Source organism: Neophocaena asiaeorientalis, unplaced genomic scaffold, assembly GCF_003031525.2.
Source record: "Neophocaena asiaeorientalis asiaeorientalis breed wild unplaced genomic scaffold, Neophocaena_asiaeorientalis_V1.1 scaffold263, whole genome shotgun sequence".
NCBI classification, from domain to species: Eukaryota; Metazoa; Chordata; class Mammalia; order Artiodactyla; family Phocoenidae; genus Neophocaena; species Neophocaena asiaeorientalis.
The window spans coordinates 1,563,872-1,589,328 of record NW_020175015.1 but is presented as its reverse complement, the minus strand read 5'-3'; the positions used below and the strand labels follow the sequence as shown (position 1 = coordinate 1,589,328).

The window sequence follows — 25,457 nt, the reverse complement described above, 5'->3', positions numbered from 1 at the left end:
ACCATCCCTGTCTAACCTAATCATGCAAGTTCTCTGAAAATTCTATGAGCTAATAGGTATAAAAGTGCTTTGCAGACTATAAAATAACGTGCATATACAGAATAAGGGAAATGTACCAACATTTGTTGGTTATTTACTAACAGCCAGGCTCACCCATGTCTCATTTCTTTTCTTTTCTTTCCTTTTTTTTTTGGGGGGGTACGCAGGCCTCTCAGTGTTGTGGCCTCTCCCGTTGCGGAGCACAGGCTCCGGACGTGCAGGCTCAGCGGCCATGGCTCACGGGCCTAGCCGCTCCGTGGCATGTGGGATCTTCCCGGACTGGGGCACGAACCCATGTCCCCTGCATCAGCAGGCAGACTCTCAACCACTGTGCCACCAGGGAAGCCCTCATTTATTTTCTTAATGAAATATCTATGTGTATCTTTTAAAAGTTCTTATCACTTTCTACCTACTATTGTAACTAAACTTCTTTGTGCATTTAGTGAGAATTAGACACCATTCTGATTAAATTTTTTGATTCATTTTTGTAATCTCCACAGTGTCTAGCACAACGTCTAGCACATGCTAAGTGTTCAATACATATTTTTTGAATAACTGAATTTTTTTTCTTTATATTTTGATGTCTTCAAAATTTTCTTCTTGAAAGAATGCAAACTTAAGGACAAGTTAATCTTTAATTCACCTCTGGCTCTCCGGTATTCTTAGGCCAACAATATTTACATGATAAATGCTTAATTTTTACTGACTTGAACTGAATTGATTTGATAAGTCTACCATCCAAAATGTGTTTACATGAAAACTTGATCTGAATAGAGAAATAACACAGTACATTTAGAATGCTTCCCTTTAATAGAAATGAAGAAATTTTAGCTCCTGGTTCCAGTAGAGGGATCCTCCCTTCTCTGAAAACCTGTACTATTAACTCACTAAATCACTCATTGGCATTTAGCATGTATTATCTTGTATTATATAAATTTTATATCTATACCATCTTTCCTTGAGCATAATGTAAGTGCCAGAGTAGAGACTACAGTTATTCCTTAAAGAAGCATGGTGTGGTGACAAGTGCATGAGTTTTGGTGTCAGAGAGAAGTGGGTTCAAATCCTAGTTTGGCCATTTGTCAACTATGTAACCTTATAGAGGATTCATTTTATTTCTCTGAACCTCAGTTTCATTGTCTATAAAACAGAGAAAATATCTATCTTGCAAGGTTATTAAGGATTAGAAATAATATGTATCAACTGGTAGCACATAGTATACTCTCAATAATGGTGGCTATTATAAAATCTCTTTGACTCCTCAATAATTAACAATGCCATAGATAATAAGTACACGATAATACCCATTGTTAACAACATAATCACATGCTTCTTATTAGGCCTACAGGTGAAATGATAAGACAAAAACATACCTGTTAGATAAGAGGTAAACTGCTTTGGACCACAGCGAATAGCATAACGTGTAGTTGTTCTCACAGCTTTTGGTTCGGTCTGCAATGCATCCCTGGGACAAAAGAGTGTTCCTTCTGATGTTTCTCCCCACCATCTCACTCGAACAAGTACACAAGCAGGAGGCTTTGTAATCTTCCATATGACTTTATTAACAGTAAGTTTCAGAAAGCAGCGTAGCTGGCCTTCAACCAGGGGTGGTAGGCTTGTAGATGGGGAAATGTCACTTAAACCTGTGGAGGAATCCAAGAATACTAAGTCAAAATTTAGTCTAAATACAGAAAACACATAATCTGCTTTTTGAATGAAAACACACAAACATTTTCATCTCTACAGAGAGAAGGCTTATTCTATTTATTCTATTTTTTTGCGGTATGTGGGCCTCTCACTGTTGTGGCCTCTCCCGTTGCAGAGCACAGGCTCCGGACATGCAGGCTCAGTAGTTGTGGCGGACGGGCTTAGTTGCTCCATGGCATGTGGGATCTTCCCAGACCGGGGCACAAACCCGCGTCCCCTGCATCGGCAGGCAGACTCTCAACCACTGCGCCACCAGGGAAGCCCTCTATTTATTCTAATACATGAGAAGTAACTAGCAAACCAGACCATAGAATAACCTATCTGGTCACTTAAGCCACCCTGACAACTAGTTAGTATTCAGGATTTGATTCAGGTTATTTTAAGTAAAGAACATACCAACTTAAGACATGCTAATACAAACTCCTCTTTAACTGAAAGATATTAAATGAAAAATACAAATACAATGATAACAGTATACAGGTTTAAAAAAATCTATGAAGTAGTTGAAATTTTTCTTCCAAGTACCGTTGTTCTGATTATTTCAATGTCCACAGTTTTTAAGATATGTTATCTTTACCTAATTCTCTTACTTTAAAAGCATCACTAAACATAAAACAGCAACAACTGTCAATCAGTCCTCAAATGAAGTCTACACTTTACAACTCAGCACTTCAAGAAAGACCACCTTAAACTGTCTTTTCTTCCTGCCGATAACACACAATGAGGACAGAAACTATCATCTTCAGATTATGCCATTATCTTTTAGCACAGTGCTGGGTTCATAATATTTTTGGCTTTTAGACAGATAATAAAATGTAAATGAGGCAATTCATCATGGCTTTCTATAAAGCTTTCCTTTAATGACCCTGATTGTCTTCTATTCACGGTATCTTCTAACCATGACTTAGAGGAGATTTAAGAAGCCATTCCAATATTACACACACCTTTCTATTCCTCTCACTTTTCCCTGGGGAGTGGTCATGCCTCACAAGAAAAAAATATACTGGAGTCTATCAGATCAGGAATTTATATAACTAATTATTTGGATTTCTAAAGTGAACAGCCTCTCTGCTTTCTTTAGTGAAGAAAAGACCCACCATAATCTTTATGGATAACTAGTTTCAATATAAAAATTATACACAGGTGTGTACATGAGTATTACTGTATATGCATGTGGTATAATGAGGACATTCTAACGTTATTTCTATTTTGATTTTCCTCCTATCAACCAAATATGCTCGACTGGTTTGACATAGGCAGCACAAGCACTGAACACTTCCACACTTCTGTTTCATATCCTCCCTTCATTCCTGGAAGGAAAGGCATTGCCTCAAAACTGCCTTAGTTATCTTTAAACAGTTTGGATAAGGTTTATTCCCAGACTGCAACTTTAGTCCTCAATCCAATGGCCTAATGCACTATCACTACTCCTAATACCTCTTTGCCTATACTATAAAATGCAGTCACCCAGTCTTTTTGTTTTGTTTTGAGGCAGCCCTGTAGAGATTCCATTTCATTTCATGATCTGCCCTGGGTTCCCAGGGTGACTGTTCTTGCTGCAGCTCACATTTCCCTGGTCTCTTCATAAGCTTGCTTCTTTTTGAGCACACTAACCTGATGAGGTCCTCTTGCTACACACTCTTCCATCACCTCAAATCCTTCACAGTAAACCCCCCCCCCACTTCAACCCTACCACACTGTCACTCCCCAGTCTTTCTTCCTCTCTCCTCCACAACTATCTTTTCCCTACTCTCACCTGTAGCCCTTCATGATTTACGACTGTCTCACGCTTCAGTCATTCAATTAACATTTACTAAATCCTGCTTCGTGTTAGTTCTTGGGGATTCAGTAATGTGTAAAACGTGATCCTTGCCTATTAGGATTATTGACATACTCTCCAACTTATTTTTCTTCCAGTTCTATGTGAACCTGCAAAGCTATACCTCTCCCCTCCCGTCCCCACACATCTAACTTTTATCAAAAACACCCCTAAGTCATAGGGATTTAAAGTACAGCACAGTGACTATAGTTAATGATAGTGTACTGTATATTTGAAAGTTGCTGAAGAGTAGATCTTAAAAGTTCTTTTCACAAGAATAAAAAAATATTTGTAACTATGTATGGTGATGGATGCTAATTTTACGTGGTAATCATTTCGAAATATATACAAACATTATGTTGTACACCTGAAACTAACATAATGTTATATGTCAATTATACCTCAATTTTTAAAAAGTAAAAACAAAACAAAACATTCCTACAATTTTTTTGTTCCCTTCCTCTGTAAGGGTTCCCTTTTAGCCTTCACTTCGTCCCATTTATTCACCCGCTTTGCCCCCTACTCCAGCCCCTATATCCTTTCCATTCGCGGGAGGGCCAACTGCCCTTTTAACCTTCTGATTCCCTGGTTATTCTCCCTCCTCAATCCCCCTTTTTTTTTTTTTTCTTTTAACATGCTGCTCTGGGAGGTCTCCCTAGAATGCTTCGCGGCCTGCTCCCCCAACTCCGCCCAACTACGCTTTCCTCAACCTTTGGTCGCTCATATTACCTCTCTTCTTGCGGCTACCGCCGCCCCCAGGCCCCGGGGCTTTCCGTTGTTTCATGACGACCCCCAGCTCTTCTTCACCAACCCAACTCCGGCCCCAGCACCTAAGCCGTACCCTCCCGCCATCCCCTCCCACGGCGCTGGCGTTCCCCGGCAACCGGCGCCGCTGGGCAGCTTGGGAGGCAGGAAGAAAGCGGCTCTTCCTTTAACAGCCTCTAGGAAGCCATGAGAAAGGAAGGCGCCAAGACTCCTTCCCGCCAATAGACTACAACACCCAGGTTGCTTTGCTACACTACCTCTGCGGGGTTGGACGCTGTCGCCTCCAGCTGCGCAAGCGCAAAGCGATAAGCCCGTTGAGGACTCCATTGCCCAGGGTGCATTGCCTTCAGTAACGCTTCTCTTTCCGGCGAGGGTCGTCTAGTTCTCCGCTTGGGGTCTGGGGGATCAGAGACTCCGTTACCCAGCTCCCTTTGTGGAGGCTGGTGCGCACTTCCGGTGGAAGCGCTGGGGCGAGGGGGTGGAGTTTACGGAGCCGGTGGGCGGTGCTGCTGGTAGCTGGGTGCTATCCAAAGGCGACGGGGCGTCGCTAGGGGAGCGAGCTGTGTGACCGGTTGGGCCGCACTTAGCGTGGGACGAAGCTTCGGCTACTGTTCGACTGCCTGCGGCCTCCCGTTCATGTCGGCCCTCGAGAAGACCATGCACCTTGGCCGCCTGCCCCCTCGCCCTCCTCTACCCGGCAGCGGGAGCAGTCAGAGCGGAGCCAAGATGCGAATGGGGTACGTAACCCGTACCTCTTCTCCCTAGAGGCCAGGCCTCGGCCATTGGAGAATGGTGTCTCTGGGCGTTTAGAACGGCACGTCAATGGAGCCTAAGGATAGGAGAGAATGTTGGCGGCGGCCTGGAGACGTTTAGATGAAGTAGAAGGCAGATCTGGGGACTAGGGGAGGCGCCAAGTCAATGGAAATTGGAGGATAAATAGTATTGGAGGGAGAAGGGAATGAGGCAAAGATTGAGGAAGCTGAGAGGATAGTTTAAGACATGTAGGAGGCACCTCCAGAAGAAGGGGTGGAGGAGGTTTGAGAAAAGGGAGAAGAGCGGTGACAAAGGTGGAGGGGAAATCTGCCAGGGATGGTTGAGGGAAATGGGAAACGATGGAAAGAAAAGTTGAGGGGAATTAGGAGAAGAACTTGGAAAAGATTTGGGAGGAGAAAATCTTTATCTAGTTTCTCAGAGAACTAGATAATAGAAAACAGCTGGGGGAAACAGAGAACACCTGAGGCAGGGTTGGAGCGGAAAAGACAACCAGGGCGCAGAAGGTTCTAGAGAGAGTTCCTAGGGGTGTAAGAGGCAGATTCTGGGAGTGAGGGAGTGACTTAGAGATTAAGTCTCTTAAGGGGTACTGAGAAAGTGTGGAGAACAGGCCTAAGGAAAGATGGAGAACACAGCCAAGAAGACAGTTAGGGGTGATAGGAATGTGCTGAGAAGTGAGGGTAGGGAATAAGGGGAGGAGTGCGGAGGGAGAGGGGGGCTTAAAGAGTAACCATGGGCTCCAGAGATTGAGAAATGACTAGGAATAGGGTCTAGTGAATGGCGTGCTGCAGAGGTAAGGCCTGGGAAGCTTAAAGACGAAGATTTGGGAAATTGATTTTTGCTGGGCAAATAGGTCTGGCAGAAGCTATGTACTGATCTGATAAGATTCAATTAATGAAACACTGAGAGGAGCCACTTAAAATGTTTTGAGGGAAACCATCGTTTACTGGAATGGGAGGAGCTGTGTTGGCTTTTGGAATTTAGGTTGCTGAATGGCTTGGGCCAGGTTGGGGGATGCTAAGGTGTAGGAGAGAGAGTGTAATGAGCTGAACCTGGGAGAAGTAGAAGGCAGAGGTAATTGAACAGGCAGTTGGTTTTGAGGGGTATTTGTAATATCAGGTAGGATTCTGGAGACTAGTGACTGAAAAGAGAAAAGGGGTAGGAAAAGTACTTAGGTATGGTGGTAGTCAGGAGTGTGTGTTTGGGATTCTAGAGATGGGTTGGTAGACATTCTTGGAATAAGGACTAGAGAAGAAAAACCTTAGGTTCTGAAGATTAATATGTACAAAAACTGATCGAAAAGGAGATTTAGATGGGAGATACAATACTGTGAAAGCATGTCCTAGGAATGAAGAGAAAGGAGAATCCTGTAAATTAAAACAGTGGAGTAGAGGGGTGGTGAGAATGGTTGGAAAAACTGGGGAAGGAAACTAAGAATTTAAGTGGAAACCTGACTATGAGACACAGTAGAAAACTGAGAAAACCTTGACAAGTGAAGATAGGTCGATAGATGCACAATACAAAGAGGTGGTAGAAGCCTACATGTAAGGTAAAATGAAGATCGTTTTGGCTTTGGAAGACAAAGGTAGGACTGTAACATGATTAAGGAGGATCTGGAAGCTGATCCATAGGAGATTATTTGAGAAAATTAACCTGGACTATAAAATTAATGTAACGTTTATTGTTGATATGTATCTTAGTTGCTACCTTTCTTAAACTAAACTTTGATCTTTCAGTATTCCAGCACTCTTCTCTAAAATATATATTAAAATACTAGCTTTTTAATAACCATATATCCTTCAGATAAGTTAGAGCTTAGCTTCTCACTTTATCAAAAGTTCTCTGAAGATGAAGAACTGAAGAAAAATACTAAGAAAAAGTAAAATCAACTGATTAGATTATTAGTAACTTAACCTCTTTAAATAGATGCTTTGGTCCTCCTAATTTAGGTTAACTACTTATCCTGGAAGATAAAGTTCTTTAGAAAAATGCTTCTTTATAGTACTGTGAAGAGAGGAGCATATATTGGTGAATTTTATGTGGTCCTCAGGTAGCTTATTTTCCTGTATTTTTATTTCCTACTTCCTTATTGGAACATAGGCATGCCTCATGTAAGCCTAATATTAATGATAATGTAGACTGTCTCCTCTTCTAGAATCATAAAGCTGGAAGAGAGTCTGAGACCTATTGTGTTTTTTGGATTCATAGTTGTTATCATTGGCAATACTTAATTTGAGTTGTGTGTCTTATTCCTTTGCAAATACTCTAGGATTGGGAGGAGCTGGAATGGGAGGATTCAGTCTTCCTTTTTCCTCAGTCACTCCTGGTTTATGAAGTCTCACGTCTACGAATTTCAAATCATCCTACTTTATTTCTAACTTCTTCTCACTTGCTTTTTTTTTTATTCTTTCCATCTTTTCCACTCCCCAGTCCATCTCTTACTCTCAGGTTGGACCTGTTCCTTACATGACTTACTCTTTCACCTATTTTTCATATTCTCTTGCCTTCAGTTTCAGTAAACCTTATTTAGATACGTTTGCATACTCAGGGTGGTTTTGAGTTTTTGGTTTTTCCTGAGTTTCCATAGTTTTGTTTTTCCAAATGGATTTAGTAATTCCAGAGTATTGCTGGATAAAGCAATAATAACAATTACTTTTTTTTTCTTTTTTTTTTTTTAAGTGAGTACTATGTGCCAGGCATTGTGATAGTAGCTTTATGTATGTTATTTCTCAGGTAAGGCCTGAAATCCTGGTTTTATTGTTCCTTGATAGATGCCAGTAGATGATACCCAAAACAGTGGTTTTGAACTTTTTAATTAAAGATTTTGGAGCTCTGATTTTAGAGCCCTACTTGCAACTGGTATTAGTCTGTTAGGGTTGCCATAACAAAAATACCATATTTTTTTTCTTAAGAGTTCTAGAGGCTGACCAAGATCAAGGCACCAGCAGATTCCGTGTCTGGTGAGGACCACTTCTTAGTTCATAGATGGCAGTCTTCTCACTGTGTCCTTACATGTGAGAAGGAAGAAGAGAGCTCTGTGGGGTCTCTTTTATAAGGCTACTAATCATATTTATGAAGGCTACACCCTCATGACCTTATCACCTCCCAAAGGCTCCACCTTCAAATACTGTAGAGGTTATTGGAGATTAGGATTTAAAGTGAATTTTGGGGGGCACAGAATTTCAGTCTATAACACCTGGTATGCTTGAGGGTGTTTTTATTTTATTTATATATATTTTTTTTAATTTAATTTAATTTATTTTTTTATACAACAGGTTCTTATTAGTCATCAATTTTATAAACATCAGTGTATACATGTCAATCCTAATCGCCCAATTCATCATACCACTATCCCCACCCGCCTCTGGCTTTCCCTCCTTGATGCAAATATTTTCTCCCATTCTGTGGGTTGTCTTTTCGTCTTGTTTATGGTTTCCTTTGCTGTGCAAAAGCTTTGAAGTTTCATTAGGTCCCATTTGTATATTTTTGTTGAGGGTGTTTTTAAAATCACTACTTTAGTACATTCCATTACCATTTGAGAGACTATAAGTTATTAAAATCATTTGACCATTTTTCAACGTGTTTTTGGTTCATGAATAGTACTCTGTTTCTATAATTATCTCTTACATTTTTATAGTGCTTTAGCTGACATATATTAGTGCTTTTTTGTATTATTCCATGAGGTAAGTTAGGGCAAGGGTTAATAATTTCTTTTAATGAGGAAACTCAAATGTTCATTGACTTGCCTAGGATCACAGAATCATGAAGTGGCAGAAACAGGACTTCAGAAACCCAGACTTTAGATTTGTAGTCCATTGTTCTTGTTATTCCTTGGTGCAAAGAGACTGGTGTTTGAAGTGATAATGATCTGAGTTTGAAGGTTAGCTTGAGTATTTATTTTAGTTAAGTCATTTAACCTCTCATAGTCTGTTTCTTGTCTCTAAAACTGGGATACTTCTGCTTACCTTAGAGGGCTGTGAGAATGAGATAATATGTGAAAAGCAGTTATGCCTCCTGACACATAAGCTCTTAAGGAATGATAACTAGTAAATTATTATATGTTGAGAACAATGAGAAAGGCTCATTCTTTATGAAGTAGAAGCACTCCTTTCAGTATCTTATAATGTCAACTCTTTCCCCTCAAGCTGTGTATTTATTCATATCTGATCAGATAGTTTTTCATTCAACTTCTTAAGTTTATTACGGATATCAGGCCTCTTAGGAAGGCTTTAAGGGGCTGTTCACACAGATGGAGAAATAAAGGGCAAAGTGGAGTGATTTGCTCAAGGTCACATATTAAGTTACTAAAAGAATGAAATCTTCGTGTATCTGTTTACATTGATTATCAATTTCAAAAAAATTAAGTTATAGGGCTTCCCTGGTGGTGCAGTGGTTGAGAGTCCATCTGCCGATGCAGGGGACACAGGTTCGTGCCCCGGTCCGGGAAGATCCCACATGCTGTGGAGCGGTTGGGCCCGTGAGCCATGGCCGCTGAGCCTGCGTGTCCGGAACCTGTGCTCTGCAACGGGAGAGGCCACAACAGTGAGAGGCCCGCGTAACACACACACACACACAAATTAAGTTATAATTCACATACCATAGAATTCACCCTTTCAGAGTATACAGTTCAGTGATTTCTAGTATGTTCAAGGTTGTACAATCATCAGCACTAATTCCAGAACATTTTCATCATCCCGTAAGGAAACTACTTACCTGTTAGCAGTTACTCCCCCTTCCCCCAGCCCCTGGCAGCCATTGATCTATTTTCTGTCTCCATGGATTTGCCTATTCTGGAGATATGTAAATAAAACCATATAGTATGTGGCCTTTTGTGACTGGCTTCTTTCACTTAGCATAATGTTTTCAAGTTTCATCTATGTTTTAGCATATATAAGTACTTCATTCATTTTTTTTTTTTTTTGGCTGAATTCCATTGTATAGGTATACCACAGTTTAATCATTTATCAGTTGCTGGACACTTGGGTTGTTTCCAGTGTTTTTCTCTTATGAATAATGCTGCTGTGAATGTTCACATGCAGAGCTCTATGTGGAAATAATGTTTCCATTTCCTTGGATAATTACCTAAGAAAGGAATTGCTGGGCCATATGGTAAATTATGTTTAACTTTTTAAGAAACTGCCAAATTGTTTTCTGGAGTGGCTCTTTGAAGCTTTTTATGTATCAGGGATATTTTTTTCCTTATAAGTGTTAAAAATATTTTTCCAAGTTGCCTTTTTACTTTGCTTATGATATTTTTTGCTATGTAAAAAAGTTGTTTTTAAATTTTAATGTACTCAGATCTATCTAGCAAAATCCATTGCTTCTGGATTTTGGATTGCAGAAAGACATTTCCTTCTCCCAGCTTGTAAAACGATTCATATATTTTTTTCCTTAGGACCTGTATGCTTTCTTTTCTTGCATCCATCTTGTTTATCTTGATGTGCAAAGTGAGGAACAGGTCTAATTTTATCTTTATCCATATGCTATCCAGTTGTTGTAACACAATTTATTAAAAAGTCCTTTTCCCATTATGTGAATTTCTCGTCTATAAAAATTAGTCCTTTTCCCCACTAGTTAAAATGACATTTTTATCATACACCAAATTTCTACATAGATTTGGGTCTGTTTATGAATTTTCTTTCCTTTTCCCTCGGCCTATTTATTTATGTGCCATCACTATGCTTTAAATTGGAGAGGCATTATTATGTTTTAGTAAATGGTAGAGGTAGCTTCCCCTTCATTCTTTTTCAGGGTTTTCCTGGCTCCTCTTACTTGTTTATTCTTACAGATAAACTTTCTAATCAACTAGACTAGCGCCTAATAGTGTTTTTTTGGGCATTATATTAAATATGTAAATTAACTTAGATTAAACATTTTTATGATGTTGAGTCTTCCCTGAAGAAATATGTTTTTCAATTTGTATAAATCCCTTTTGAAGGAAAACTATTTCAGATCCCAAGTACTAACGTGTTATATTTATTGTTCTACATTATATTATGTAATGTAAACATAATGTTTAACATTGTATTTAATGTTACTTAAATATGTACAAAATAAAACTAGGGATAAATTCCTGTGTATAAGAGTAAATTCCATATTACTCTTATATAATTATAAAACTCAATAGGTTTACTATTTAAATACAACTAAACCTACAAAATTCCTCAAATTCAGATTAACAATATTACATTAATGTGAAATAATCTAATTTTCTGTTAATAGCTTGTGATTTAAATGGAAATATTATTTATTGAAATAAGTAATATTTTTTATAAATAAGAAGTTCAGAGTTGATTCAGTTATTCATCTGTATTAATCATGACCCAGGCTTTTTGTATCCTTTCTTTTTCCATCCTTAGAAATGTTGGCTTTTCCTCCTCTTGCTTGTCACCTTATGGTTGCAGGATGGCTGCTGCAACTCCACTTGCACCTTACCTTTATTCTGTCTTTCTAGATAAAAAGGAAGGAACAAGGGCAAAGACCTTTTCCTAACTTAGCTTGTCCCTGTTTTTTTTTCCCTAGAATGGGAAACTCCACAGCAGGTTTTTCCCTTAAATCTCTTGGTCCAGAACTGGTTCACATGTACATCCTAAAACCAATCACTGGCAGTAGGGAATGGGATTATTATGACTGGTTTAGACCAATTCTGATTTATTCCTTTGGGCTGGAGGAAAGATAACAAATGATCTCTACTAGCTACCGAAACAATTTGGAATTCTGTTAGGGAATACAGAGTGGTGGGAAGTGGGAAAGGAGTGTCTGGAGAAGAGAGTAAACAGCATCTGTTCGGAGTCCTGACATTAACAAGTGGGGGAGACTAATCTGACTTCAAATTCCCTACTGTTTTCATTGCTGCACAGGTATAGGAAGTGATTTCTTTCTTTCCTTCCCCCCACCATTTCCTCTTTATGCCAGGTTTGAGCCGCTTGACCTGAGCACTTCTGAGTGAATGTCCGTTCTTCCATTTTGCTAGACTTACTGCCAGCAAATCTTTTTCTCCAAAATTGGGTAATTGGAATTTTTTTTAATCTAATGAGCCTTTCTTGTCATGTTGCTTGATGTCAGATTTGAGGAAACGCCTCTGGTTAGTTAGGAAAAACTTTCCTTCATGATGTGAAATAGTTTCTTGTAGAGAAAAAAGTTTTAAGTAATAGCACTATTAAGAGGATGGTCCACTTATTTACCACACTTAGTACTTCAAATACAGTATTGACAACCAGTCCCAAGCACATACTACCAATATAGTTGACGCTTGAACAACAGGGAGTTAGGGGTGCCCACTCTCCCCACAGTAGAAAATCCAGGTATAACTTACAGTTGACCCTCCATATACCATGGTTCAATGTCGGATTCAACCAACCTCCAATTGTGCTGTATTTACCATTACAATTGTGTGGTATTTACTATTGAAAAAAATCCTTGTATAAATGGACCCATGCAGTTCATACTGTGTTGTTGAAGAGTCAAGTGTACTACACTACTACAGTTGACGATTGGTTGAATTCATGTGTTTGAAATCTTGAGTACAGAGGGCCCACGGATATGGAGGGCCAACTGTAAGTTATACACAGATTTTCAATTGTTAAGAGGGTCTCACATACACACCCTCTACTCCTCCTCCCATGTTGTTCAAGGGTCAACTCTATATTTTGAAGATTGAATAAGAGATTAAGTTGAAAATTCTGGTCATTCCAAACCATAGCAGAAGGCTGGAGTTGTTTACCATGAGTCCTTTTCCACCATGCCTCTGTGTGTGTCCTTTGCCATGGACTTTTTCCAGGTGTAAGTGGGAATCCTATCTGCCACTAATAAGCCATGTGGCTTGGTCAAGTTTTCCTCTTCCTGGGCCTCAGAAAGAACTCTGAGGTGTAGTAGAAAGAACTCTTTGGCACCAGACATGCTTGAGTTTAAATCCAAGCTCCAGTGCTATGGGAAGTGGCTCTGGGCAATGTATCTTATGTTTCTGAGCCTGTATTTCTCATTTTTAAAGAGAATATTTTTCTTGCAGGATTCAAAGTCCTACTTGATACATAATAGACAGTTAATTATTCCCTTCCATAAAGTAAGATTTGGGTTAGATGATCTCCAATAGCATGATCCAGTATGTAGTTTTAGAATCTAAGTCTGCTGCTTTAATAAGATGCCCTTATCAACAGTAATGAACATACCAAACTATCATGACCTCAGATAGCCATTTGGTTGCCTTCTTTCCATTCTTTCCATCCTCTTCAGTGTTGCTAATGAGGACTTTTTTGTTTTTAATCAGTGGTGCCTTGATTTAAATAGCTGGCTGCAATTAAACTTCATTATTTTGTCTCCACTACAAGACTCCTAAACTGGAGAATTTGTGACATCAGTGACTAGGACTGCTACTGTGCAGCTCATGACTCATTAATAACTCTCCTGTCAGACTTAAGCAGCTTAGTAGATGTTGAAGTATATTATGTCTTTGGATTTGAGACATTCACTTAAAAACATACAACTTATATTTCCTATTCTTTGTTCTCTAAGTAGGCAGGGAAAATTTTTCTTCCCTCCTTTCATCCTTCCCCTCCCTTATTTCCTTAGCAGTTGATATATAGCAGTCATATAATTTTGTTGGTTTTGGTTATTATCGCCTAGTAGGCATCATCACATAGTAGTCAATGAGTACATCCTCTATGCCCCCATAACCTTCTGTAGATATAACACTTATCCTTCTAACTATAATTATTGGTTGACTGTCTACTCCTCAAGACTGTGAGCTTCTTAAGGGTAGGAATAGTGTCTTAGTTTCCCTGGTGTCTAACATGCTGACTACTTAAGTGCTAACTGAACGAGCAACTGAAATCCTAGACCTATTTAGCTTCATTCCATAAGGAAAATCTTACTTCCTTACCAGTTCCATTAAGATGGCGTAACTAAAGCTATACTCCCTTTCTTCTGAAAGCTGTTTTTCACTTCATAAAATAATACAATTCATACTTTATTTCAACATCAACACTTAGGTAGAATGTGTTGTGAGTGTTTACAAATACTTGTCCAACTTGAGGTTTAAACTATTCATATGGTTGAAACTCACACTTGGATTTAGTCTCTTGTATGTGAAGATTCATGCCTGTTGCTTAGTTTTACTTTATTAAAATTTGACAATCCATATCTTCCTCTCTCGTTCCCCAAACCTGAAAGCAAGTCCATTACTATAAGAGAGCAAATGTCAATTAGTAATTATTTTCAGCCCAGCTGCATTTTATAGGATTGGGTTTTTCTGCCCTTACTCAATTTCTCTCTTACTCTCTAAGAGAGAAGCCTATTTTCCAATGAGGCTGTTTCTACACACTGGTGACTCTAACAAGTGTAGGGATGAGAGCAAGAAGTCTACTGTTAAAAGTAGCATTAAAAATTCTCCATAGTCATATCCCAGGCAATGTCAATTTTCTAAATGTTTCTTGTACTTAACCAACTGCCAGGTTTATTTTACTTTCGAGGCCTCCCATATCACTTTTTCAAGTCCTTCCCATCCTCAAATCCTTGAAGCTCTTTCAGACTATTCTAGCTCATTCATTTGCTCTGTCCCTCCTCTGAGCATCTGTAGCACTTTCTGTCATTTCTTCTTATTTGCCAATTGTTGTGCGTTACTACTTGGTATTGTGTTTTTTAATTGCTATGTCAAATTTATTATGGTAATTTAATGGTAATTTAAATGGGTGATTACCATAAACATTATCATAATTTATATTTCATGTTTTTATTTTGTTTTTATGTTTTTGGTTTTTTTTAGTTTCCTCAATAAAATTGGAGGTCCCAGAGTACAGGAGCCTTTGTTTTTATTTCTTTGTGTATTCTACAGTAGCACAGTTTAAAAAATGTTCTCATAAGGTTTGATTTAATAGACATGTGGCACACAACATTCATATAAAATGAGATCATGAAGCTTTTCCTGATTATCCAGGCTGAACTGATCTTTCCATTTTCTGTCCTTTTGTAGCACCTATCATTTATACCAGGGCTTGGCAAACTTTTTCTGTAAGTATTTTATGCTTTGCAGGCCATAGTTTTTGTGGCAACTACTCAGTTCTGCCGTTGTAAGGTGAAAGCAGCCATAGACAATATGTAAATGAATGTAATTGTATTCCAACTACATTTTTTTTGGTGTCACTGAAATTTGAATTTTATGTAATTTTCTCATGTCTTTAAATACTCCTCTCTTTGTTTTTCCCCTCCACAACCTTTAAAAATATTTTTTTTAAAGTATTTTTGCAGCTCATGCAAAGTATTTTTGCAGCTCATTTGCAGCTCATGAGCCACACAAAAACAGGGGGTGTGGGTGGCTGGATTTGCACACAGGCCAACCCCATAGTTGCCATAGTTTGCCAACCCCATGTCAGTATGATTAGCTCTATACTTCTGTTGTCTTGTAGTAGAAAGAATGTAGGTTTTAAATCAGCAAACTAGAATTCTCTTCCGGGCTTTACTACATACTGCTTATAAGCTTGACTATTATTAAAATGTGGGTAATACTAACTTCACAGTTTTGTTTTTGAGGAGAAAGATATACATATGTGGAATTATTATTTAAATAGTAAAGCTATGTGGTGGAAACTTATTTACTGTATTTCATAAATTCTAAGATACATTTCTTTTCATATTTGAAACGATAGTTTCTTAATAATTGCTCTTGGTCAGGTAAGCTGTAACTTGGTTCTCATTGCCTGTACATGAGTGAACACCAAGACCAGTATCAAAACTTATTAAATAGGTGTTGGCAGCTTGGAAGAAAATCCTGGAGACAAAAGTGGAGCACTCTTTTAATCACTAAGAGCTGAATGGCTGTGAGGTGGGGCGGGTGTTCAATCAGATGAGTCAAGCAATATTCCTAAAGTGAGAGTCAAAAGTAAGATAGGTCTTTCTACATAATGGTAAAGTCAGCATGTGAGCTGGTGTTTAGTTTAGTTTTGTTTTTTTAGTTATTGAAGTACAGTTGATTTACAATGTGTTAATTTCTGCTGTACAGCAAAGTGATTCAGTTATATATAATATATATATATTCTTTTTAAAAAATTTATTTACTTTTGGCTGCATTGGGTCTTCGTTGCTGCGTGCGGGCTTTCTCTAGTTGCGGTGAGCGGGGGCTACTCTTCGTTGCAGTGCGCGGGCTTCTCATTGCGGTGGCTTCTCTTATTGCGGAGCACGGGCTCTAGAGCGCAGGCTCAGTAGTTGTGGCGCACAGGCTTAGTTGCTCCGCAGCATGTGGGATCTTCCCAGACCAGGACTCGAACCTTTGTCCCCTGCATTGGCAGGCGGATTCTTAACCACTGTGCCACCAGGGAAGTCCCCAGAAGTGAAATTTTAAAACTGTGATTACTAACAGTATATTTCTATCCTTCTATGATTCCGTATTTATATCCCTCTATCTTTATCCTACTAAGAAAATATAGCCCGGGTTGTTGTGAGGATTAAATTTAGATAATGCTTGTAAAGTGCCCAGCATAAATACATGTGTGTCTGGTTTGTTTCATTTAATTCTTCTCATCCTTTTAATTAAACCAGCTTTTCCTTAAGCATAAGAACCATGGTTCAGGATATATTAATATCACTTTATTTTATTATTTTTTAAATATAAATTTATTTATTTTGGGCCGCATTGGGCCTTCATTGCTGCACGCAGTCTTTCTTTAGTTGTGGCGAGCGGTGGCTACTCTTCGTTGTGGTGTGCCGGCTTCTCATGGGCGTGGCTTCTCGTTGCGGAGCACAGGCTCTAGGCGCGCAGGCTTCAGTAGTTGTGGCTCACGGGCTCTAGAGCACAGGCTCAGTAGTCGTGGCACATGGGTTTAGTTGCTCCGCAACATGTGGGATCTTCCTGGACCAGGGCTCAAACCCGTGTCCCCTGCATTGGCAGGCGGATTCTTAACCACTGTGCCACTAGGGAAGCCCAATATCACTTTCAGTTCAGTTTTCTGTGTTAATCACCTGAACTACATCATTATTATTAGCTGAATTTCATCACAAATAGCATTTTAGTGTATTATGGCTAAATAGACTTGGGAATGGAACTTCCCAGAGAATCTACCAATATTTCATTATACTGTTAATCAGGGGAAATGTACTTCAGTTTTTCCAACAACCTACTTTACAAACCTTTGGAATATAAACCCATTTTTAAGTTGGAGAATATGCTGACTTTTTTTTTTCACTGAATATTCGGAAATTGTATTCTTTACTGGTAATTAGAGGATTTGTACTTTTGCCTCTTCCCTATCCAGGTCACTGTTTAATAAAAATAGCACTTCAAATTTTTATAGCATTTGGTTTAATAAAATCTTCATACCAGACATAATCTTTGTGAATCTTTCTCTGACCTGGTTCCCTCCCCATAAGTGTCCTGAGCAAGATTGAATGTCCCATCTGTGAGCTCTCATGGTACGCTAGGCTTATTTCTGTCATAGCTATAGTATACAGTGACTGTTTACTTCCTATTTCCCTCCAGACATGAGCTCTTTGAGGGAATTTCGGGCCTGCTGATTTCCCTAGTGTCTAGCAAGTATATCAGGGCCTACAATACAGGGCATAGTCAAATGTCTGTTTAATTGGAATTAAGTTACCTGTTTATATATAAGCAAGTTGTGACTGGAAAGAATCTCTCAAATAATTGCCCTAAAGATATTTACTTTTTGTCTTTTTTCCTGGATCATTATGGCATTCAGGTGAGTCTGGGGAAGGTGTTAAGTGGCCATTGGTTCTGAAATATACTTCATTAGGATTTTCTGTATGGATTTTATTGGCTTTTAAACTCTGACCTCAAACCTGCTCGCTTTCTTCCTATTGTGATATGTCTAAGCAGTATAGTAACTTACATGCGTTCTGATGACTGAATATCGCCACACACATTAAGAGAGTGAACAGCTCCATTTGGTCCTTGCAAAATATCAAAAAGCCTTGTATTCTGTCTGCTTTTTTGCTTTCATTCCTGATGTCTCACTGGTTGTATGTTTGAGGCCAGATCATTTTAGTAGAATTGTCATTATATCCTTTTTTCTATTTACTTCTAGAGTTTTGGAAAAAGAAGTTACTAATTATGCTGTTCTGATGTTAGGTGAATGGTAGAAATAAAATTTAGAAAATTTTCTAACTTGAGTAAAGCAGAATTCTTTATTATCAGAGGTATAAGATTACAGCTGTTCTTGTGGTGCAGCAGTCTGTCCATATCCATTTAAAACAAAGCATGGGGATATAGTAATAAAACAATCACGTGCCTCTTATGGAGCTGATATTCTCCTGGGGAGAGGCCAACAATAAAGTAAAAGCATAGAGAACATGGTGTCCACTACAGATTTTTAAAATTTGGTAACCACACACCTAGATATTTAAACATGCTCCTTTGTCATGGATGTTATTTTGAGGGAGAAGTTTGAGAGATACTAAGATTGAACCTAACTCCAAAATAATGATGGCTTGGACTTCCCTGGTGGCGCAGTGGTTGAGAGTCCGCCTGGCGATGCAGGGGACACGGGTTCGCGCCCCGGTCCGGGAAGGTCCCACATGCCGCGGAGTGGCTGGGCCCGTGAGCCATGGCCGCTGAGCCTGCGCATCCGGAGCAACGGGAGAGACCACAACAGTGAGAGGCCCGCATACTGAAAAAACAAAAAACAAAACAAAACAAAATAATGATGGCTTAACACTCACCATCCTCCCAATCTCTGCAAATGCTCACTTCTATTCACCCTTCTTCTCTTGTATTATCTTGAATAAAATAAAATTCCAAGAAAAATAAAAATAAAGTATGTTTTTGTGTGATCTGACTCAGCAGGTTCGAAGTTCCCATAAACTAAGTATCTTATCTGAAAATGGTTGTACGTGAGGTTAGGTTTCATTCATTTGCTTGAAACTACATTGTATGTTGGGCCAATGTCTAATGCAGGACTGTGTGAAATGCCACTATTTCCATTTTTGGATTCCATGATGCCCAATTAACATTAACACTCTCATCAATGGCCAACAGAGAAAAGTATTAGGGATAGGATGTAGGATTTTCAAGCACATGGTAAATCAGTATATAGTAAGTTGGAACTCTTTTAAAAGGTCTCCTCTGTTCTTTCTTTGTGAATGACATCAGAAGAACTTGAGAATTGTCTTTGATTCTTCCTTTCCACTCCGCCCTTCTGTTTTCTCCCATCATTTTCATTATAGTTGTAAACCTTGACTTTCTTCTTAGTCTCCATGGTACTTCGGCTTGCTGTAAGGGTCCTCAACCAATCATTTTCCCTACAGCAGGAACCAATCCTCTTTTACCTCTTCCTGGGGATTTCTGGGTGCTCATTCTTAGCTTTGATGATTTAAAGAATGGAGAGAGAACCTAGTATTATTTTGAGGGTAGTATTGAAAACTGATAAGGAAGTGATCCTAAGAATAAGATTCTAGCTGATCTGCTTTCTATGCTGTTGGATGAGTTATTGATATTTAACCTCCCTTGGCTTTACTTTTCTCATTTGCAAAAGAGGAATAATAGTAGCTACCCTAGAGAGTTGTTGAAATTAATTCATTAATTCATCTCCATTTTCTCCCCAAACCCCATGAAATTAAAGTAATTTGGAAAAAGGAATATGATCAAAGGACAAAGAAGAGGAGGGAAGATAAGATACCAAGATTGAGGAAGGTAGCAAGTTGAAGAATGTTAACTCACTAACAGAGAAGAGCAAACTGAAAACTACCCACAGAAGGAGAAAGTGCAGACTAATCCATATCACAACCCCATAAATGCTCAGGAATTATAGGTGCTAGGTACCTCTGAAAGGGCTCTAAAAACAGGAGGATTGATTGACTCTATTAGGCTCCCAGATCTTTTCCTTTCCCTCAATTTATTGAAAATAAATTTCTCAATAATGGGAGACAGGTTAACTTTTGGAGGAATTGAACCGGATGGCTCTGGACTCAGTAGGCTTATGTGGGCAAAGATAAAGCAACTGGATGAAACAGATATTAAGTGAAGGTACATGTTGTGTCTTCTAAATATGTTCATGGCTTTCTCCTTTACCTCCCTCAGGTCTTTGCTTAAAGATGCCTTTCCTGATCACTGATTTAAAATTACATTCCTTCCCAACCTGATATTCATTGTTCCCCTTCCTGGCTTTACGTGGCACTTATTGCTACCTTGAAAATTTTTGCTATGTCTCCTTCTACTGAGTGTTAACACAAGAGTAGCGGGTTTTGTCTTTTGTTCACTTCAGTATTCCCAGTGCCTAAAATAGTATCTCATAGGTGCTCAGTGAATATCTGTTGAGTGAATGAACAAATGAGACTATTCAGTTTCTTTTCCCGAAGGCTCACAGCTAGTCTTATGTCCCCAGGCAGGAGATTGGAGGATTCCTCTCTGGAGCAATGACTGGCCTAAGAGAAAAGACACGCAGATATTGATATTTGGTGGAAGAGTCCCCCATTTAAAAGGCTGGGTCTCTACTTGATAACTGTACAGTGATATTCCATAGTCAACAAACCCTGCTTTTTCATAGAATCACCAGCCATCCAGGGAAATCCTCTAACACAAAAGACAGGCAAAAACAAAATGGGAAAAGGAAACAATAATGCATAGAACAAAAGAAAATACTAAAAAACCTAGTATCTCTCGTCAGAGACAAGAGACAGTATGGCATCTGTGAAACAAGAACAGGATGCTCTTTTACAAAAAAAGGAACCTTGTTTCAGAGAACAAAATGTAAATGTTGGGAATGAAAACATGTATAGTAGATATAAATTAAATATAAGAGAAAGTTTAAGGAATCTCCTAGGAAGAAGCTTGTTCTACATTAAGATTAAAATTTAGAAATATGAGGGATAAAAAGGTTCTTAAAAAGAAATCTCAACAGCTATACTCCAATATAAAATAAAAAAAATTTTTAAGTGGTAAGAGATGACAAAAAAAAAACCCTATAAATTAAAAAAAAAAATCTCCACAGCAGTACCTCAATTAGAAGTTGATAGAAGAATGCCCTAAGGTTTGAGAAAGAGCATCTAACCTAAAATGGTTTTGGCTAATATTTGCCTACTATGTCTTTGTCCATTTTTTAAATTTTGGAACTTTTTGTCTCTTTTTAAGTAGTATATAGCTAGAATTAAAAAAAAATCTCATCTGAGGGTATTTCAGACCTAGAGTATTTAGTCTACCCTTGATATATTTGGATTTATTTCTGCAATCTTATTTTGGTTTTTTTTGTTCGTTTTTTTTTTTTTTTTGCGGTACGCGGGCCTCTCAGTGTTGTGGCCTCTCCCGTTGCGGAGCACAGGCTCCGGATGCGCAGGCTCTGGACACGCAGGCTCAGCGGCCATGGCTCACAGGCCCAGCCTCTCCGCGGCATGTGGGATCTTCCCAGACCAGGGCATGAACCCGTGTCCCCTGCATCAGCAGGCAGACTCTCACCCACTGCACCACCAGGGAAGCCCCTTATTTTGTTTCATCTGACCTGTGTTCCTTTTTCTCATTCCATTTTTTTTTCTCTATTAGTGTACTAATGATATAATCTATTCTTTGAATGTTCCCCATCATTTTTTGGTAACAACTTTATTGAGATAGAATTCACATACCATACAACTGAGTCATTTAGAGTGTACAGTGTCTTTTTTTAAGCATATTCCCAGAGTTCTGCAGCCATTACCACAATTTAGAACATGTTCAGCACCCCAAAAAGAAACTTTATAGCCATGAGCAGTAGCCCTCACTTTCCCCCAAACCAACCAATCTGCTTTCTGTCTCTATAGATACACCTAATCTGGACATTTACAATAAATGGAATTAAACAATATATGTGCTCTTTTGTGACTGACCTTTTTTACTTACCATAATATTTTCAAGGTTCATCTATATTGTGGCATGTTTAATATTTCATTCCTTTTATTGCCGAATAATAGTCCATCTTATTTATCCATTCAACAATTGATGGACATTTGAGTTGCTCCTACTTTTTAACTATTATGAACAATGCCGATATGAACATTCTTATACAAGTTTTTATGTAGAAATATGTTTTCATGTCTTTTGGGTATACCTAGGAGTAGAATTGCTAGATCATATGGCATCTCTCTGTTTAACCTTTTGAGGAACTGTCAAACTGTTTTCCAAAGCAGCTGTACCATTTTATATTATCATCAGCAATGTATGTGGGTTCTAATTCTCTACATTCTTGCCAACACTTGTCATTGCCAGTCTTTTTGTTTATAGCCATCTTAGTGGTGTGAAGTGGTTCTTTGTGTGGTTTTGATTTGCATTTCCCTAATAACTAATGATGCTGAATATCTTTTCGTGTCCTTATTGACCATTTGTATACCTTCTCTGGAGGAATGTCTATTCAAATCCTTTGCTCATTAAAAAAATGGGTTGTCTTTGTATTGAGTTATGAGTTCTTTATATATTCTAGATACAAGTTCCTTATCAGATCTATAATTTGTGGGTATTTTCTCCCATTCTGTGAGTTATCTTTCATGTTTTTAATGGTGTCCTTTGTTTTTGTTTTTATTTCGGCTGTGCCGCAAGGCTTGTGGGATCTCAGTTCCCCGACCATGGATTGAACCCCGGCTTGGGCAATGAAAGCGCCAAGTCCTAACTACTGGACTGCCAGGGAATTCCCTTTAATGGTGTCCTTTGAACCAAACATTTTTAAGTTTGATAAAGTTCAATTTATTTTTTTTCTCATGCTTTTAGTATCATATCTAAGAAGCCTCTGCCTAACCTAGGGTCATGAAGATTTATGCCTATGTTTTCTTCTTAGAGTTTTATAGTTTTAGCTCTTACATAGAGGTCTATGATCCATTTTAAGTTTTGTTTTGTTGCAGTACGCGGGCCTCTCACTGTTGTGGCCTCTCCCGTTGTGGAGCACAGGCTCCGGACGCACAGGCTCAGTGGCCATGGCTCACGGGCTCAGCCGCTCCGTGGCATGTGGGATCTTCCCGGACCGGGGCATGAACCCGTGTCCCCTGCATCGGCAGGCGGACTCTCAACCACTGCGCCACCAGGGAAACCCTTAAGTTAATTTTCATATATGATGTGAGGAATGGGATCAGCTTTGTTCTTTTGCATGTGGATATCCATTGTCCCAACACCATTTAATGAAAGGACTCCTCTTTCCTCCTTGCATTATCTTGGCACGCTGGTCAAAAATCAGTTGACCATAAATGTATGGGTTTATTTTTTAACTCTCAATTTTATACCATTGATTTATATATTTGCCTATATACCAGGATCACACTGTATTTATTACTATAGCTTTGTAGCAAGTTTTGAAATCAGGAAGTATGAGTCTTACAACCATGTCTTTCGTTAAAATTTGTTTTGACTCTTCTGTGTCCCTTGAATTTTCATGTTAATTTTAGGATTAGCTTGTCAATTTCTGCAAGGAAGTTAGATACAATTTTGTTAGTTATTACTTTGAATCTGTGAATCAGTTTGGGGAATATTGCCATTTTAGTAATAATAAATCTTCTAATCCATGAATATGGGATGCCTTTCTATTTATGTATATCTTTTTAAATTTCAGCAATGTTATATCAGTGCTATTATAAATGGAATTATTTTCTTAATTTCATTTTTGGATTGTTTATTTCAAGCGTATAGAAATACCATTGATTTTTGTATATTGATCTTGTATTCTGCAACTTTACTGAAATTATGTACTAGTTCTTACAGTTTTTTAATGGATAACGTAAGATTTTTGCCTTAGACATTTTAACATGCATACTTAATATATAAAAGTGCAAGTTAGGGACTTCCCTGGTGGCGCAGTGGTTAAGAATCTGCTTGTCACATGAAAAGTTGCTCAACATCACTAATTATTGGAGAAATGCAAATCAAAACTACAATGAGGTATCACCTCACGCCAGTCAGAATGGCCATCATCAAAAAATCTACAAACAATAAATGCTGGAGAGGGTGTGGAGAAAAGGGAACCCTTTTGCAGTGTTGGTGGGAATGTAAATTGATACAGCCACTATGGAGAACAGTATGGAGGTTCCTTAAAAAACTAAAAATAGAATTACCATATGATCCAGCAATCCCACTACTGGGCATATACCCTGAGAAAGCCATAATTCAAAAGGACACTTGTACCCCAGTGTTCATTGCAGCACTATTTACAATAGCCAGGACATGAAAACAACGTAAATGTCCAACGATAGATGAATGGATAAAGAAGATGTGATACATATATAGAATGGAATATTAGCCATAAAAAGAAACGAAATTGGGTCATTTGTAGAGATGTGGATGGACCTAGAGTCTGTCATACAGAATGAAGTAAGCCAGAAAGAGAAAAACAAATATCGTATATTAATGCATATATGTGGAATCTAGAAAAATCGTACAGATGAACCTATTTGTAGGGCAGGAATAGAGATGTAGATGTAGAGAACGGACATGTGGACACAGGGGGAAGGGGAGGGTGGCACGAATGGGGACATTAGGTTTGACATAAATACACTACCATGTGTAAAATAGATAGTGGCAACCTGCTGTATAGCACAGGAGGTCAGCTCGGTGCTCTGTGATGACTGGAATGGGGGGGTGGGAGGGAGGTCCAAGAGGGAGGGGATATAGGTAAAGATATAGATTCACTTCATTGTACAACAGAAACTAACACAACATTGTAAAGCAATTTTACTCCAATTAAAAAAGAAAAAGAAGAATCCACCTGCCAATGCAGGGGACACGGGTTCAATCACTGGTCCAGGAAGATCCCTCATGCCGTGGAGCAGCTAAGCCCATGTGCCACAACTACTGAGCCTGTGCTCTACAGCCCTCAAGACACAACTACTGTGCACGTGTGCCACAACTACTGAACCCCTGAGCCTAGAGCCCATGCTGTGCAATAAGGGAAGCCACTGCAATGAGAGGCCAGCTCACTGCAATGAAGAGTAACCCCCGCTCGCCGCAACTAGAGAAAGCCTGCGCGCAGCAATGAAGACCCAATGCAGCCAAAAATAAATAAATAAAAATTTTTAAAAAGTGCAAGTTAAATCAATATTTCTGCCATTCTTCTGAAATAATACAAAGACTTTAGAAATCTGTGGCAGACAAAACAATGATATCCCAAAGATGCTTGAGTCCTATCACTGGAACCTGTGACTGGATTATTTTACATGGCAGAGGAGAATTAAGGTTGCAGATGGAATTAAGGTTGCTAATCAGCTGACTTTAAAATAAAGAGATTATCCTGGATTATTTGAGTGGGTCCCATGTAATCACGAGTGTCCTTTAAAGAAGAGGGAGGCAGAAGAGTAGGCCAAAATCTGAGAGAAATTTGAAGATGCCACATTGCTTGCTGGCTTTGAAAATGGAGGAAGAACCTGTGAGCCAGGTAATACAGGCAGCTTCTAGAAGCTGGAAATGGTATTTAAA

General features: G+C 38.8%; 2 protein-coding genes across 5 annotated transcripts in view; one reads left to right on the top strand and one right to left on the bottom strand.

The window, feature by feature from the left end:
- The window catches only part of C2CD3 (C2 domain containing 3 centriole elongation regulator), a 124,951-nt gene extending 120,436 nt beyond the window's left edge, over window positions 1–4,515 (bottom strand). For all 4 annotated transcript variants that reach the window (XM_024761948.1, XM_024761950.1, XM_024761949.1 and 1 more), the window contains exons 1-2: window positions 4,295–4,515; window positions 1,413–1,682 (exon numbers count right to left, since the gene is read on the bottom strand). In XM_024761948.1, coding sequence (XP_024617716.1) covers window positions 1,413–1,682; window positions 4,295–4,349 — 325 coding nt within the window. In that variant the 5' untranslated portion in view covers window positions 4,350–4,515. The remainder of the gene's footprint in view (window positions 1–1,412; window positions 1,683–4,294) is intronic.
- Window positions 4,516–4,689: 174 nt separating this feature from the next.
- PPME1 (protein phosphatase methylesterase 1) overlaps window positions 4,690–25,457 on the top strand; it is a 75,886-nt gene continuing 55,118 nt past the window's right edge. The window contains exon 1 of the mRNA XM_024761996.1: window positions 4,690–5,067. Coding sequence (XP_024617764.1) covers window positions 4,967–5,067 — 101 coding nt within the window. The 5' untranslated portion in view covers window positions 4,690–4,966. The remainder of the gene's footprint in view (window positions 5,068–25,457) is intronic.